This window comes from Lycorma delicatula, chromosome 10, assembly GCF_047948215.1.
Source record: "Lycorma delicatula isolate Av1 chromosome 10, ASM4794821v1, whole genome shotgun sequence".
Classification (NCBI taxonomy): Eukaryota; Metazoa; Arthropoda; class Insecta; order Hemiptera; family Fulgoridae; genus Lycorma; species Lycorma delicatula.
In genome coordinates, this window is record NC_134464.1 from 41978750 (window position 1) to 41995846 (window position 17097).

The following is a 17097-nucleotide window of genomic DNA, read 5'->3' on the forward strand; positions in this document are numbered from 1 at the left end:
ACATAATTTTTTTTTTAAAACCAATGTAAAAATTTATATTATAATAATTTAAATCACATCAATTCTAAACTATTTTATTTTATTTAAATTTAAATTAAATAAATTTCAAATATTTTTTTTTTAAAACACGAATTTTAGCCTCTTTAATAAGCGAAGTGGATATCTACGCCTTTCAACCACAAAATTCTAATTTGAAATTCCGGTCAGACATTTTTCATTTACTATAAAAAATGTATTTCTCATCATAAATTTAAAACAATAAATAAATAAAATAAACGGTAGAAAAACAGATTTCATTTATTTATTGAATAGACATTTGGGTCATTTTCGGAATCCGACAACCACTTTTTTCAATTTTTTCTTCCAAATCAGTGGGTATTTGGAAGTATTTGCAGAGAAATTATAATATAACCTAAACAAGCTTATGATTAGCGAGCGAAGCGAGGTTAATTTTGGTTACATTATATTTATAATTATAAGCATAATGCTTATATTGGACTTCTCTCAGATATCTTTGATAGACCCATGTTTGAATAAAATCGACGAGTAGAAGTAAAAATGCAGGTTAGCGAGCGTAGGTTAAGTTTAGTTAGATTATATTTATAATTTCTTTGCAAATACCTCCAAAAACCAACTGATATGGAAGAAAAAATTGAAAAACGTGGCTATCGGATTCCGAAAAGTACCGAAATTTATTTATCAATAAAATATAATTTTATAAAGAGATAGATGTAAAATAATCTTTTTCCGTTATAGGCCCACAATAATCTAAATGACTAAGATAGGAATGTTCAATAAATTTTGTAAAAACTATTACGTAGTGTAAAATAAGAATAAATATAATTAAGAAACCCCGTACATTACCATAAACCGTTTTAAAAAAAAAAATCCCTTTCGGAACCCCGGCTGGCGGAGGTTGATTTCACCGGTGCTAAGGAGATAAAAAATATTTCCACCTTAAGGTTAAGAAAAACTTCAAATTTACTCATTAACAATGGTTGAATGTGAAAAACGTTTTACATGTTTAGCGTACGACAAGGCCCATCTTCTTACAATTCCAGCAACATTTCGATCATCCCTTGTCGTAAGGGTTGGTCATATCAAAAATTGTTACAGACAAAAGTTTTGGGTAATGTTTAGAGGACTAACGAACAATTTAAACCGATTCGATACTGTGCGTATTAAGGATGGTATGATGGTTTTTTGTCTTCGAAACCTAATTTTTTCACCCCCTGGGTAATGGTTGATGACATCAAAAAACTTTGCTTATATAAATTTTAGGCCCTTATCCAAAGAATAGTAGAAACTTTAAACGAATTCGTTTTTTTTCTTAATAAGATAGTTATAGCGATATTTTGTTTTTTTCGAAAAAGCCCCCCATTTCCATCCCCATGGTCCAATTTTAACCATTAACGAGCTCGATCGAAAATTTGGGTCGTTATATTTTATGTATCGATTTGAAAGTGATTGGCGGAAAATTACGGCAGTTATCGTGTCCACAAGAAAGTGAAATATATATACGCGTATATATATATAAACTTTTGAACTGACGGTGGTTTTGGAGTCTGGGAATGTGAAACGCAAATATGTTGAAATTTTCCGGATGTAGAATCATGGTACCTATTACAATAGGTTGCTTTCTTATGAAATCTTCCTAAAAAGGCCTAGTTTTAAAAAATACGGAGTATTATTTTGTCAAGACTAATTCACTGAAATACTTAGAATTAAATTTCCATATGTTAGTATGATATCAAAATCTTTTTTTACAATAAAAATGATAATTTCTGAAAATAGTCATAGTTTTTTTGGTAATTTTTTTCTCCAATCGTTCGTTTCCAAAAATGTAAAGAGAACTAAATTTGTCCAGAAGTTATGTTAACTTGTTTTTTAAATATTACACATTTTTTTTTAATATTATAAAATTACACTACCGAGAGAAAAAAAGGCGAAAAAATTACATATTTTATTATATGTAATTTTCGATATTTCTTTCGCTTTTCTTTAAATGAATTGCAGTCTAGCAATAACAAAGCAAAAATGTTATTTAATACGTTTTAAAACTCAAGAGGTTTATTATAATAAAACATTTCAAAGACAACACTTTTTTATGACCTATATCATAATCCAATTCTTTACAAGTGATTATTCAATAATGTTAATGTTGTTTAGTTATATAATTTAACCAATCGATAACTGTTTAAAAATAAAAAAAAGCCAATAAAATAAAAAATATTGCATGACTTTCCCAACTGTAATTAATAATACCAATGAAAAGAGTTAAAGACAGAAAACAGAATATATATATTTTTTTATTGATGGGGAATAAATTTTAAGAAACATTTTTCTAAAAATATTCATACATAGGTTAAGCTTCATAAATTTTCTTAAGTAAAGTTTTCTCTAAATCTAACAACATAAAGGCTCATTCATGAAAGTAAAAATTCTCAAAAAACTTTTCTATGTTTAAGGTCCGGGAGTCTAAAATTTAATAAAATCGTAGACACGTCTTGATTGCTCTATATATGAAATAAGAACTTTCAAAAAATGTTTGAAAGACATTTAAACCGAAGGGAGATAGAAAAAAATAACAAAAACATATATATTTTAATTTTAAGAAATGGAGAATTGATTTTTTGAAAAAAATGTTTTTTGGATTATTTAGATATGCATTGCAGGTAACAACAGATTTGTTTAATAAAGTTTTCTCTAAAATTGCAACAGAACCAGCGTAATGGATTTATTCCAATTAAGAAAGAATGAGAAAATAATAATGAAAGGAAGAATCCAGAAGGAACTAAAAAAGGGATTCTTTTCTCAGACTAAAATGTCCGTTTAACAATCTGTTCTTTGTAATACAGACAATGGCACCTCTAAAAGTTGTACGACTAGAAGAGTTACCGGACCGGAATAAAAAATTTATGGGAAACGTAAGGGCGCAAAAGATGAAAACTATTACGCTTCAACAACTAAAGGGATGAGGCGGGTACTGGATCTACAGGCCAAGAGACATAAATACTGTCAAAATCAGCGGGAACAGTCAGTACTTCTCCGAGGCCGTGTCCGGCGCAGTCGTGATAACACGCGCCAACAAAGCAGTTTCGTAATCCCGCGTTGGACGCGGTTGTGATGATGCTGATATCAGTAAGCGTGTGGTAACGAGTGAAGAGTACATCACAAGCATTCCATTGTGGATAGTGCTTGAATGCAGGAAGTTGTTTGGTAAGTTATTGGTAAACAGAAGTAAAAGTGAAAGTATTATAGTCATTCATAAAATGTAGAGTAATTCTATTGTAAACTGAAAAAGTAATAATATTAGCAGAAATTTAACTGTATGAATTTAGACTTTTCTAGCATTATCTTGTTGTTAATGCAATATTAGGTATTAATATTAGCAGTCATTATAACGTTTTTAGCAAACTAGACTGTTTTCTGTTTTTCATAATTTAACTGTCTTTAGACAAATCTTGTCATTTGAATTACTATTTTATGTCATACATTCATTTTTATTATTATTATTATTTATTTTATGTATTTCTATTTTTTTAGAGTAATAAATTGTATTTAATATTAATTCTGTTTTATAAGAAATGTTTAGTTTGATGGTTCTCGATATCCTGGTCCAATCTCGAACATGCGACAATATATATTGACATATCAAATGAGTCTTGTACATACTCAGGCCGACCATTCCTGAGATGAGTGGTTAATTGAACCCCAACAACCAAAATAAATAGATATCCACTGTCTAGTATTCAAATCAAGTGATTTGCAATGACGAGTTTAGCACTAGACCAGCCCAGTGAACTATAAATATATATATATATATATATATATATATATATATATATATATATTATAGACTGCAAAAATAGTTTAAACACTGTTAATATTCTCTTTATATCCATAACAAAGACCAACAGAAATCGATATAACAAGCATAGATTAATGATAAATGAAATAGGGCTAATGTTAATTTAACGGATTGAAAGAAAAAAAACAGATTTATCTCTTAACATGCAAATAATTACATGGCTATAACCCGATTCAGCAACATTATGTAGCGAAAAGATAAAAAAAAACACAAAATAAACGAAACAGACAAAAATACAAAAGAAAAAAAGAAACATACACAATACATTAAACAGGAAATACTTTTATACATCCGGTTAACCGCACCCGCTTTACATGAATGACGAAAAAATACGTAATTACGGCTATAAAATTTTCTACATAAAATGTATATCGTTCATCAACAATACATTTATGTGCAAAAACAGATTTGGATTAAAAATCATCATATAAATAATCTGAAAAAGGAGGTATGAATACTTTTAAAATGTTCATCATACTATGTATCAATTATATTCCATCTATAGTAACAAAAGAAAAATATTTGTTTTGGAAATATATCGTACGAATTACTGAATGGAGAAAACTGAATTTTATACTAAATTAAACTTATTTTTTTTTTGCTTGATGGAATTCACTACAGAAACTCGAAGCTTATGCGTAGGAATATGAAATGTAATTTTTGTAGCCTATGAAAAATGCTATGCATGATCGGAATTCTAACCTGGATTATATTTAGTGAGTTTCGGTTTATTTGAACTAAAATCATAGAAATTAAGAGTAACTCGTTTTTCATCTCTTTTTAAAATAATTAAAATCATCTGAATCTTTCTTAATATTTACGTTTCTTTCTAATAAAAATACATAGTGCGTTGGTTTTTTGCACGTGCTCACATTTTTATTTTGACTAAAGGGCTTCCATCTAGCGGAAACAAACTGAACTAACAACTACATAATAAATTGCATTGTGCACTATAGACAGTACGTTGTTTACATTAACATTTATTATACTTATTATTTTTTTACATTTTGTTAAAAACACTATTGTAGACACTATTGTAAGTTTTTTTAAATGTTATAAAAAATCGAATTTTAATGTAAACAAACGTACTGTTTACAGTATACAGTACAATTTATTATACAGTTGTTAGTTTAATTTTTTCTCATTATTTTTCTTAATTTTGATATTTTTGGTATTGTAAATCGGATTATTTAATTTTTGTTTATAGATATCTATCTAAAATTATATATGTGTTTTGGGGATAAAAAGGAAAACATTGGGGATAGAGCTGTGTTAATAAATCACAACCTACAAATCTTATATGTATATAAATGCGAAAGTTTGTATGCAACAGCATCACGCGAGAACCAACCAACCTTTTTTTCCAATTTTGAAGATGCATTTGTGTTATCCCACGGAAGATTTTAAGCCACAGATCGAGGCCCTGACCCCTAGGAAGTGAATATGTGAATTAAAGAAAGAAAAGTATCCTTTTACTTCATTATTATATTTCTGTCACCATGGCAACAGGAATATAAAGAAGTAAAATAATTTTCTTTTTAACAACCATGAAGATAACGAATGCATCGGGTCCAGGGGGCGAAGACCCCTGCTATCTAGATAGTCCGGTGAGCGAAGCGAGCCCTGATTGGCAAAGATTTGCATAATTTTCCCGGCTTCGTCGTAGTATATTATTTAAGAGGAAAATTACTAATCTTTGAGAAACTTCTGAAATAACGGGATTCATGATAACTTATTTTCCAGCCCCTTAATCAATTGTAACAAAAATTAAACGGCAACAACGACTTGTATTCACAGATTTCAACAAAGTTTCATAAAAACTGCTTAACCTAGTCTAAAAATATCAAGAAAAGATGGTTATAAATAAAAAAAAAAAAATATTACTAAACCCCTAAATGAAACTGTCCAAATATAAAACCAAAGTGATATATTATGGGTTTAAACCCTAATTTTTGAGTGATGTGTGACGTTATGCATTTCGCACTACGGAATATTTCACATTACAATTACATTATTCATTAAAAAAAAAATTCTTTGACAACTACAGGTCATCATATTATTTCTCCCTAAAATCATAATTGTGTGTTTTTTTTTAACGTGTTCCATTTGTTTCTCATAGTTTTAAATTATTTTGTAGTAAAAATAAGCCTATAATCATTTTATTAATTTATCAAATTTTCTCTATTCATCACACTAATTCAATTATTTCACTTTGTACAGAATGAACTATTTTTTTATTTTTTTGGTGAAGTCATTTTAGATTAAAATAAGAATCAAAATTAATAAAAATTTTAAAAAATACTCTATTGAATAAAATATGAATTAATACACTTACATGGATTTAAAAATTAAAAAAAAAAAACAATGGTTTAAAGTTAACAATGAAATGAATGGAATAAAACTGTCACCTACGGAGCATTAACAAACAAATCATCACGCGCTTTATTAAATAAGTAAATACTGCTCTCTGCTTATGACTAATGTTTTTAAAAAGTGAAATACGTTATCATAATATACAAAATTTAATGAAATCTATAGCAAAATTTACGAGCCAAAATACTTGTATACCTATCCTCCAATTCGTCACGGCGACAGTGACCAAGAAATGAAGCAGGTACAATAATACTGATCTAATAAAATCATCTAATTATATAAAATAGTGATCGAGTTTAGAAATTAAAAGGAAAAGAAAAAATATTTTTTGCTCCCACCCCTTTATTTTTTGTTGAGGGGGGAATAATATTAAACGCAATCAGAAAGTAGCTTGTTTAGTTGCATTAAATTTACCTACCTTTTGAGTAAAATTTTGAGATACCGGAATTTTATGATTTTAAAATAAACCTTTTGCCTTAGGTAAAATCAACTTTCATAACTTTGCCGATTAATAGATATTCCTGGACTAATTTTTCCAGTGAAAAAAAAAACAACAGACACAATAAATGATTTATTCTAAAAATTATTTAAAAATGAAAATATAAATAACTAAACCTGCTTGATGAAACAACACGCATATTATGAAAAACGAATCTGTGCAATAAAAAATAAAAATATTATTTTAATGGGTAAAATATGTAGAAATTAACATTATTTGAAGTTTTCTAGTCGTAAGAAAATACAAATTTAGAAGTGCGTTTAACATTTTTCCATACTGTAGATAGTTAATGAAATGGATTTGATAAAAAACTTATTTATTTCAAATAGTTTTATTTATTGGAAACAAATACGAGTATTCCCGTTGTACGCTGTTCTACCTATGTAAATAATTTTTCTCATGGAACAAAAATAAACTGTATTTATTATTTACTTCCGTCTGGTTTCTTTTTATCTGTCTCATTCTATCCGAAATACATAAAGGATATAAATATTATCTACTAAAGTTATATCTCGTAAAACTACCATTAATAAATTCTACAAAGTGTCCCATAAGTTTCCATACAAAGAAAAATATAACTTTTTTTACGAAAAACATTTTTATTTATATAATATGCTCTACGTAAGTACTACTGTTTTGAAAACACATTTTAATGCCTGTTCTCCAATGCTGAAGAAGCTAACATCATAAGTTTCCATACATAAGAAAATAAACATTTTTTACGAAGACCATGGTGTATTAGGAAAACATAAAAAAACTTGTAATGGCATTAGGGATACGTTCCTTGAGATAATATATTTTTCTTATGTATGGAAACTTATGGAACACTCTGTACATAATAGTCAATAAAGTTTACACAAATATAATAAACTTAATTTAAAAAAAATATATATATATATATATATTACTTACTCCAAGCATTAATAACACCGCTAATAGTGTCACCCGGTGATTCCATGATGACCTTAAATTTCTTTTTAATGAATTTACTATTATTAACTTCATTCCGATACGATAGTAGCCTCCGGCATCGTATAATATTTGGCACAGTATGAAAACAGTACAGGTATACTGTGTAATCTCAGTTTATAATTAACGTAATTCCACATACGAATCATTTTTATTAGTAAAATATCACAATAAATAATAATATTACTAAAGAAATATTTAGCACCAAAAATTTAAAAATAAACTGAACAAGAAGTAAATGTACTGAACGTTATATATATTTTTTTTATCAGAGCACCAGTTTTAAAATAGTATCAACTGTGTTGTAAACATACACTGTATAAAAATAAAAAAACACAATGACAAAGGGAATACATCCAAAAAGAATAAAAACACAATTTAATTTTAATCTGCTTTCTTAAAATAAAAAATAATAAAATAATTCATTAACATTTTAAGATTTGTTAATTGACATTTTAATGATTGTTAATTGTTTTGGGCCATGGCCCAAAACAATTAAGATAATACTTATAAATTATAAAAATCAAAAAAGATCTTCAAAAGTTTAAAAAAATAGACCTTGCAATTAGAAAAAGAAGAGTCAAATTTTTTGGTTACATATATAGAATGAATAAAACTAGAATAACAAACAAAATATTTAAATTTTTGGAGAAAAGGGAAAATCAAAATAAGCTGGTTTAAATAAATTGAAAAAGATAATAATAATTTATTAAATAATCTCAAAAAAATAATTTTAAATTAATACAGAGCTAGTTTCAAAAATAGAATTCATAATATTTTCACATTATTAAATTTATTTTTAACTAGCAGACCCGGCAATGCTTCCCTATTGCTAGATTTGAATATATATATAGATTAAGTGAACACAACTGAAAGTTTGAAAAAATATTTAAAAAATGAACATTACGTAACATCACAAAATTTAACATTTCACTTTATCCCTTTTTCCCCTATTTCCTTTTCCCCTTTCCCACAATTTCCGTTTTTCACTTTTTCCCCTGCGTAGATCGGTCCAGTAGTGTTTTAGTTAGCGGACACACATACGACCATTTCCTTTTATATATATATATATATATATATATATATATATATATATATATATATATATATAGAATAAGAAAACCTGTTTGAATATTTATTTCGTAAATATCTCGACACCGGCACCACCCAGCTGGTATAGTTTTAGAAAAAAATTTCTTTCCACGTAAGTGATGTACATTCTGAATACGAGCCAAATCGGTCAATAAATAATTTTTTTCTAAATATCTCTCCCCCCAGCGCCACCTTGCGGATCCATTTTTTGCAGAGGTGTTTCTTTCCATGTAAGTATCACATATTCCGAATATGAGCCAAATCGGACCATAAATGCAATTTTTCCAAATATCTTGATCCCTGCGCCACCTAGCGGGTCCAAACTAATACAGAAACTTTCGTGGGCTGCGCACAACTCACCAAAGTTTCATCTTTGGTGAGTTGTCTAATCGCAATCGGATGAATGGTATAGAAACGCACACGGAACAAACAAACAAACAAATATTTATATATATATTAAGATTTAAAACTTCTACAATTAAAAAAATTACTTCAGATATATTACACGAATTTTTAAATACAATTTTCCTAATTTAATTTTTAAAAACTTTTCAAAGCTTACATTTATATATCCGTTTAAATCATTTTTTTAAAAACTAATGTTTTTAAATATTAAAAATCACAGATTTTAAATTTTGAAAAATGTTTATGATTAAAAATCCTTTCAAAAATTTATATTTTTTAAACTTTAAAAGTATTTATTATTTTTACACCACCTTAATTAAAAAAATTAATTAAACATAGAAAAAATAATATGTTAATATACACAGAATGTCTTATTAAATATTGAATAAAATATTTACCCTTAATAGTAAAATAAATTTAAGGCAGAGCGTAAATAGGCTGGCTAAATACAAACGCAAGTTAAGTGATAAACGATTTATTGGTGGAAAGAGAATTCACTACCCCTCTTGAGAATAACATTTTTTCAATATTAAATTATCAAGCAATAGAAATAAAATCGATACTTTTATAATACGAATATTTTCAAGTAAAAAAACAAACGTTAAATGAAACCACTAAAATTTAATGAGTAACTTAATTTTTTTTACGATTATAATTTTTTTTAGCAATTAATGAAAAACATCAATATACAGTCATTAAGTTAGATAGATGCATTAAAAAATAATGGTTTATAATAATAACAAGGTATTTGTAGAACTACTTATCTGAATTACCTATTAAAGTAGAAAAACACAAATTACCAGATATTACAGAATTTAGTTATTTAAGTGTAACACAAAGAATAAAATGCCAATTGTTTCATACTATGAAAATCTATCATAAACGTTTACAAAAACTATAAATTACAAAAAATTATAATTTTCTAAAATTTTTTACATAAATAAAACATTGTTAAAATAAAGCCAATTACATTCAAGTATCTTTATAGATGTAATATAGACTAGATTGGAAATGAGTGATGTAAATATGTAATGTCCACTACTAGAAAATATTAAAACGTAAAATAACATTAAAAACCATCTTGCAGATAAATAAACTGCATTTGCAATGCAGTTTGTATTTATTTTATATATTTTGTATATAATCGGAAATTTTTCCCATTATATACAAACAAAAAGTAATGGCTTTTTTTTTATTTGTTAGTTCTAACAAACAAAAAAATGAATCGCTAATGCGTATATATAGCTCTTAAAAAAAAATTAAAGGTAATATAAATAAATACACTACCAACAATTTTAAAAGTTTTCAATTTAGGTTACATCATGACTCAAAATAACACCAATCTGTGGGCTAGATTAAATCAAAGACACAATGACAAAAATCTTACACGATCAAGATGAATGTGATGCAAAATTATGCGTCAAGTTATCAAAATGGAAATATTGGGGAATCATCAAACGATTCGATATTCCGTACGTTAATTTTTATTTTTTTATTTTTCCCGTTTAGTCTCCGGGAATCAACGTCACGTATTACTTCAGAGGATGATATGTATGAGTGTAAGTGAAGTGTAGTCCTGTTCAGTCTCAGGTCGACCATTTCTAAGATGTGCGGTTAATTGAAACCCAACCACCAAAGAACACCGGTATCCACGATCTAGTATTCAAATCCGTATAAAAGTAACTGCCTTTACTAGGATTTGAACGTTGGAATTCTCGCCTTCGAAATCAGCTGATATGCGAAGACGCGTTCACCCTGCGGTGGGTGGACGTCAAAGTACAACCTCCTGATATTCTATCAAACGACCTACTACAGAACCAGAAAAGGACTTCGTTAAGACCTGTGTGAAACCTCTTCAGGATAACTAGCCAAATACTATTTTCATATCTTGCCTTCTACACACAAATTAAATCTATTTATTGGCCCAAGCATTACGCCACACCAACCTCAAACTAATTTGATGAAATCTAACAGAATGTTCAATTTTTTAGCGCATCGAGTTCTGAGTTACATCACAACTTAAAACATTTATAGTGGTCTTTCCCCTTTCTTAATAAAAAATAATATATTTTTAACATTACTGGCTGATGGTGAAATATTATCTAAAAAAATTTATATTACACAACTCAAGAAGGAATTTTTTTTCGAAATTTTTAAAATTTTCAACGATTTATTTTTAATAAAATTTGAAGGTACTTTTTCGTTTTATGTCACCCAAAAAGTTTTTCCCAAATCAACTCAAAATCACCCAAAATTTTATAAGCATAATGCTTATAATTATTAATTAACAAAATTAAGTTCGCTTCGCTCGCTAACATCGACTAATTAACAGTAGTGTTTTGATTATTTAAATAATAAATAATTATTATTTAATTATTTAAATAATAATTATTTATTATAATAATTGCAATAATTACTGAATTTATTACTTATTTAAGTAATAAATTCAGTAATTATTAAGTAATAAACACAGTAATGTTTTGAGTATTTACTCAAAACATTACTGTGTTAATTAGTCAAGGTTAGCGAGCGTAGGTTAAGTTTGGTTAAATTAATATAAAATAAATAAATAAATGTAAATAGTTATATTGAATGATTACATCTAATGACATAGAATTTAATAGACGTAATAGGTGGCTATGCAAAAAACGAACTTGTCGATCAGAAATTGGTTTACGCAATAGTATATGACTACAAGATACGCAATCATCATTTGATATTATTATGTTTATTTGCTGCTGGCCAAAGGAATATACAAAAAATAGTAATTATATTCCCTTGATTTAGTATAAAAAAAAAATATATATATATATAAAAAATTATTGACAAAAAAATGTTTTTTCAAAAATTGAAAAAAAATGTTTAACCTTTCTTCTAGCCTAAAGATTATTTTTATCAACAAAATAATTATTTTTGAGTAATTTTGAATCGATTTGGGTAAGAAATTTTGGGTGGCATAAAACGAAAAAGTACCAATTTGAAATAAGTTTCAAACAAATATATTTGGTTTAATTAAATTTCAAACCAGGGAGGTAACCTCTTTTCTGAGGGCGTTCAGGCCCAGCACATGGCTGGATCAGGACGTTCTGATGACGCATTGAGGACCCTCAGGTTTGTGAGGTGGGCGCACGATTCAGGGCGTGTGTTGCATACCCGGACCCAGACTAGGTGATAGGGAAGGGAAGGGAGCCCTCTTGGGAAGAGTCACCATGGCAACCGAGAGGGATGTCGTGATGTCTCAATGATTCAAGAGGGACCCCGTCGGGAGATCAACTTCTAGCTGCATTAACGGGGGACTAGTCTTCAGCCACGTCACTTGAGACCGACCGAAGTAACGTCTTCTATACGGTTACCGGTTGCTCTCAAGTGATTAAAAAAAAAAATTAAATTTCAAACAGGATTTTTACAACCACAAAATATGTGGGTAACTTTGTTCTTTTTTTATTCTCATGAATATGTTTTTGGCAAAATAAATCTACAAATAAAAAATAAGAAATAAAGTATAACTTGACTAAAACATTCTTTTACAATAAATTAATCTTTTAATTTTAAAAGGAAATAATATATTTAAAGGTATAAAAATAAAAATAATTTAACTTTTAAATAAAACTATTCTTTTAATTTTAAACTGAAACTCCATCCCAATAAACTAAAAATGTGTTTTTTTTTTTAATTTTTTTATAAATATTTCAGCGGTCGATAATTAAATTAAATAAAAAATCTTTTCATTAATGTTCATTTTCCATAAACCTGTTATATAATAAAACCTGAATTACATGTAAAATTAATATCACAGCACATTGTGAAAGCTACTATAAAAAAAAACTGGAAAATATATGCAAAGAAAAAGTCAATCAGCTAATAAAATTACGTCAAACAATTATTCTACGAGTAAAATTTTGAAATACGGGAACCTGAAGATTGTATTTCCCTACTCCCTTAACCAATCGAAACCAAAATTAAACGGCATCAAAATCCCATAATTACAAGTCATAGTACAAAATTTTACAAAAATCGGTTAATCCAGTCTCAAGATATCAAACAAAACAACTGATGGAATCAAAAATTTGCCTTGTTAATCCATCACCGAATGAAATTGGCCAAATACATAACCAAAGTCATAAAGTAATGCAATGGAATCATCTAATTACTACAATAATGTAACTTTTAAGTGCATAAATGACAAATTTGTTTTGCTCCCACCGCTTTTCAGGGGCTTTAAATAAGATGAAACACTACCATAAAGTATCTTAACTACCTATGAAGAATTAAATAACATGGAAATATTAAGACATCTAGATAGATTTTGAGGTAAAATTGACGATATTGAGTAAAATTTTGGACGTTATGAGTTTGATACAAAACCTATAATGTCAAATATCCCACGCCCCTTTGACCGATTGTGGCCAAAATTAAATGGCATCAATGCCCCATAAACAGACATCATCGTGCCAAATTTCATCCAAATCAGTCAATAAAATCTGGAAATATCAAGGAAACAATAGCTGAACAAATGTACATAAAATAAATTCTTCCGTATTTTTTCAATGCTAATTTTTTTTTTTTTAGGTTAGAGGGTTATCATGAAATGTCAAAAGGTGGAAAAACTCTGATAAGTAAAATATAATCCCGTTAGCATATTTCCCCTTATCTTATATAATGTACCTAGCCACCAGGTTGATCAAGTGGTGAACGCGTCTTCTCAAATCAGCTGATTTGGAAATCGAGAGTTCCAGCGTTCAAGTCCTAGTAAAGTCACATTTATACGGATTTGAATACTAGATCGTGAATACCGGTGTTCTTTGATGGTTGGATTTCAATTAACCACACATCTCAGGAATGGTCGAACTGAGATTGTACACTTCACTTACACTCATACATGTCATCTTCATTCATTCTTTGAAGTAATTCCTGAACGGTAATTTCCGGAGGCTAAACAGGAAAAAGAAAGAAATATAATGTTCTATATAGCTAACAGTATAATTACAGAGCCGGACTATAAACAATAATTTTGTGTAAAAAAGCTGATAACAAAGTTGTTATACTTTCCTGGGATTGATTATTTATTCTTATTAGTGGAAAAACAATGAATGATACACGAAAAAAATTAAAAAAATTGAATTTTTTTTGTTATTTTTTTCTACTGCCCACACCGAAAATAACCTTTGAAAAAAATGTTTTATTTGTCTAAGTTTACTATATTAAATGAAAGAAACTAAAAAAAAAAAAAAAAATCACGGATAAATATAAACTAATTAAATTGTTTTTTGGGAGTGAAGAATGAAAAATAAACAATTTTATTGCAATAAAGTTTAAGTAAGTATTAAAAAATTTTAAAAATAATCGATGTTTTTAAACTTTGATCTGCTCTCCATCATCACCAATATTGATCCCTAAAGTATTTTTATTTATTTATTTTATTATTTTTTTTTTGGCCACTTGCACTACTACTACTACGCATAAAAAGACAAAAAAAAAAATCGGTTAAAAAATATACAACAAATAAAAAGATAGCTTTTTTCGATTTTTTGTGGAAAGGGCAATTTGGTGAATAATTTTTTTTAATGGTAAGTTAAGCATGCACACATGTACTGAGCTTAATATAAAGTAGAGATATGTTTGTAAAATTTTAAGAAAAAATTGATCCCAAAGAAATTATCTACCCTACCCCCTGGAGATAATGATCCCAAACTATTATCAAAAAACCGCCCCATATACACGAATTTATGTGCCAAATTTCATCATAATAGGTATATACAGACAAAAGTTATTAAGCTTCAAATACGCCAACAAACGTTCATAAGAACATTATCCCTCCCACCTTTTTTTGTTTTTTGGGATTCCTAGGTTATGAAACGTCGAAAAATACAAAAAATACGAAAAAAACCCCAAAAACCGCATATCCAATTCTTTTTTATTTCCTTTTACGAAGTAAAGGAAGTATTGTGATCGCTAAAATTTCGGTTTTCAGATTTCAACGGAAATATCCATTTTGACCATCCCTGAATCCATTTTGACTAGTTTCAGTGTGATATCTGTACATACCTGTATGTATGTACATACGTATGTAACTCCCATAACTCAAAAACGATTAGCCGTAGGATGTTAAAATTTTGGATTTAGGACTGTCGTCCTAAATACACTTCCTAAATACACACGTCCTAAATACACTTCCCATTTTGATTGCAATCGACTGGACCAAGAGTGTTTAAAAAACCCAAATCAAAAAAATTTGGATTTTGGAGTTTTTCTTAACTGTAGTAATAAACCCTCATTGAGAGCTTTTCAACGATATATCATAAATGCTACTTATTTTCATCGGTTCTACAGTTATAGCCAAATAAAATTTTAATTAATGAAATATTTGGGAAGGTACATCGGTTCGAATCAGACTTCAATTCCTTTTTTTAACTCTTCTTTTTTAATTATTTAATAATCGTAAAATAAATGTTTACGATAAATAATAATTCAATAATGAAAAAAATCAGAAATTATTAATGAAATAAAATTTTATGTAGTTTTCATTTAAAAAATATTTGTATATGTAATTTAATAGACGTACAAGTAAGTCATGTGGTGTCCACATTAGATTTTTTTAAAAGTGCTTTTAACATATAGAAATACAACGTTTCAGTTTGAAATATATACGTTTCCGTTTAATAATTTAAATTATTTTCATATTGATAACGCCTATATTGTTTGCACAAAGGTTATTTTTGTATCGTTTTAATTCTTTATTTAAAATATTATAGTCTTCTTACTATTCCGTATATTTTTACTAAAATTTGAAGAAAAGTACGGTATTACTTTCGGTTGCACGGTGGGATTGCAGGGATGAAATTAAATTTTATTTACGTTTTGAGGTATGAGAAACATGAAAATACCATTCTATTCTCTTAAAATGTTATTTCCTTATACATACACACATACACACATACATACACACACACACACACACACACACACACACACACACACACACACACACACACACACACACACACACACACACACACACACACACACACACACACATATATATATATATATATATATATATATATAGCGTGAGAGGGGGGGGGGGTCGATGTATAATACGATTTGTGGCTCGAAAGAAAACTCCACTTGGCCGTAAACCTTTCAAACAACGATGAGGATGTTAGAAAACTTAAGCGACTACACCTCCCGGACCTTAGTAAATCCATAAAGTAATTACATCCGCTGAGGGTTGTGCATTAATCAATCCATCCTTTCCTCCCTGTTTCTGTTTTCACTTTCATTTTTAATGCTTTCACTTCTAAGTGTTTCATCAATCAGATAGTTTGTGATACAATTTACTTAAGGACTCCGAAAATGCAATCGATTGTAAATAAACATTTGAAGAAAAAGAATATTACTATATTAATCTTACAATTCTAAAAAAAAAAAACAATAAAAACGTTATTTTCATGCTTTATAATAAAATGTTGATAAATATATTTTTTAACTATAAATATTAAAAAATGAAGGTAATGTTTCTTATTTTTTTTTTTTTATTCGCACATGTTTTAAGTTTATTAGCGCGTGAACGTGTGCTCTCCCATGACAATTATGTAACATTCTATAAACAAGACAACATCGTAATACATTTTTGTATTAATTACAACTTGATAATAAAATAACTTAAAATTAGATAAGAATTATGTATTTCATATATCTATTACTAATAATTTAAAAAAATGTATTATCATATATAATTATAAATTAATTAATAAGCTAATAAGATACAATAAAAAAATAATAGTAACCTTTCAATTTGCAACTTCACGTTTCATAATGTTTTTAAAACGGGAAAATTGTTAACTAGTATTAATTAAGAAAATTAAAAATAAAAGAGAGTAAAAATATA

General features: G+C 27.9%; 1 protein-coding gene across 5 annotated transcripts in view; it reads right to left on the bottom strand.

Annotated features, from left to right (window-relative positions):
* LOC142331723 (echinoderm microtubule-associated protein-like 2) overlaps positions 1-17097 on the bottom strand; it is a 422423-nt gene that overhangs the window by 135774 nt on the left and 269552 nt on the right. Inside the window, exon 2 of one of the 5 annotated variants that reach the window (XM_075377765.1) lies at positions 7656-8027. The exons of the other annotated variants lie outside the window; for them this stretch is intronic. Within the exon in view, the coding sequence (XP_075233880.1) occupies positions 7656-7701 (46 nt within the window). The 5' untranslated portion in view covers positions 7702-8027. The remainder of the gene's footprint in view (positions 1-7655; positions 8028-17097) is intronic. 5 annotated transcript variants of the gene reach the window in all.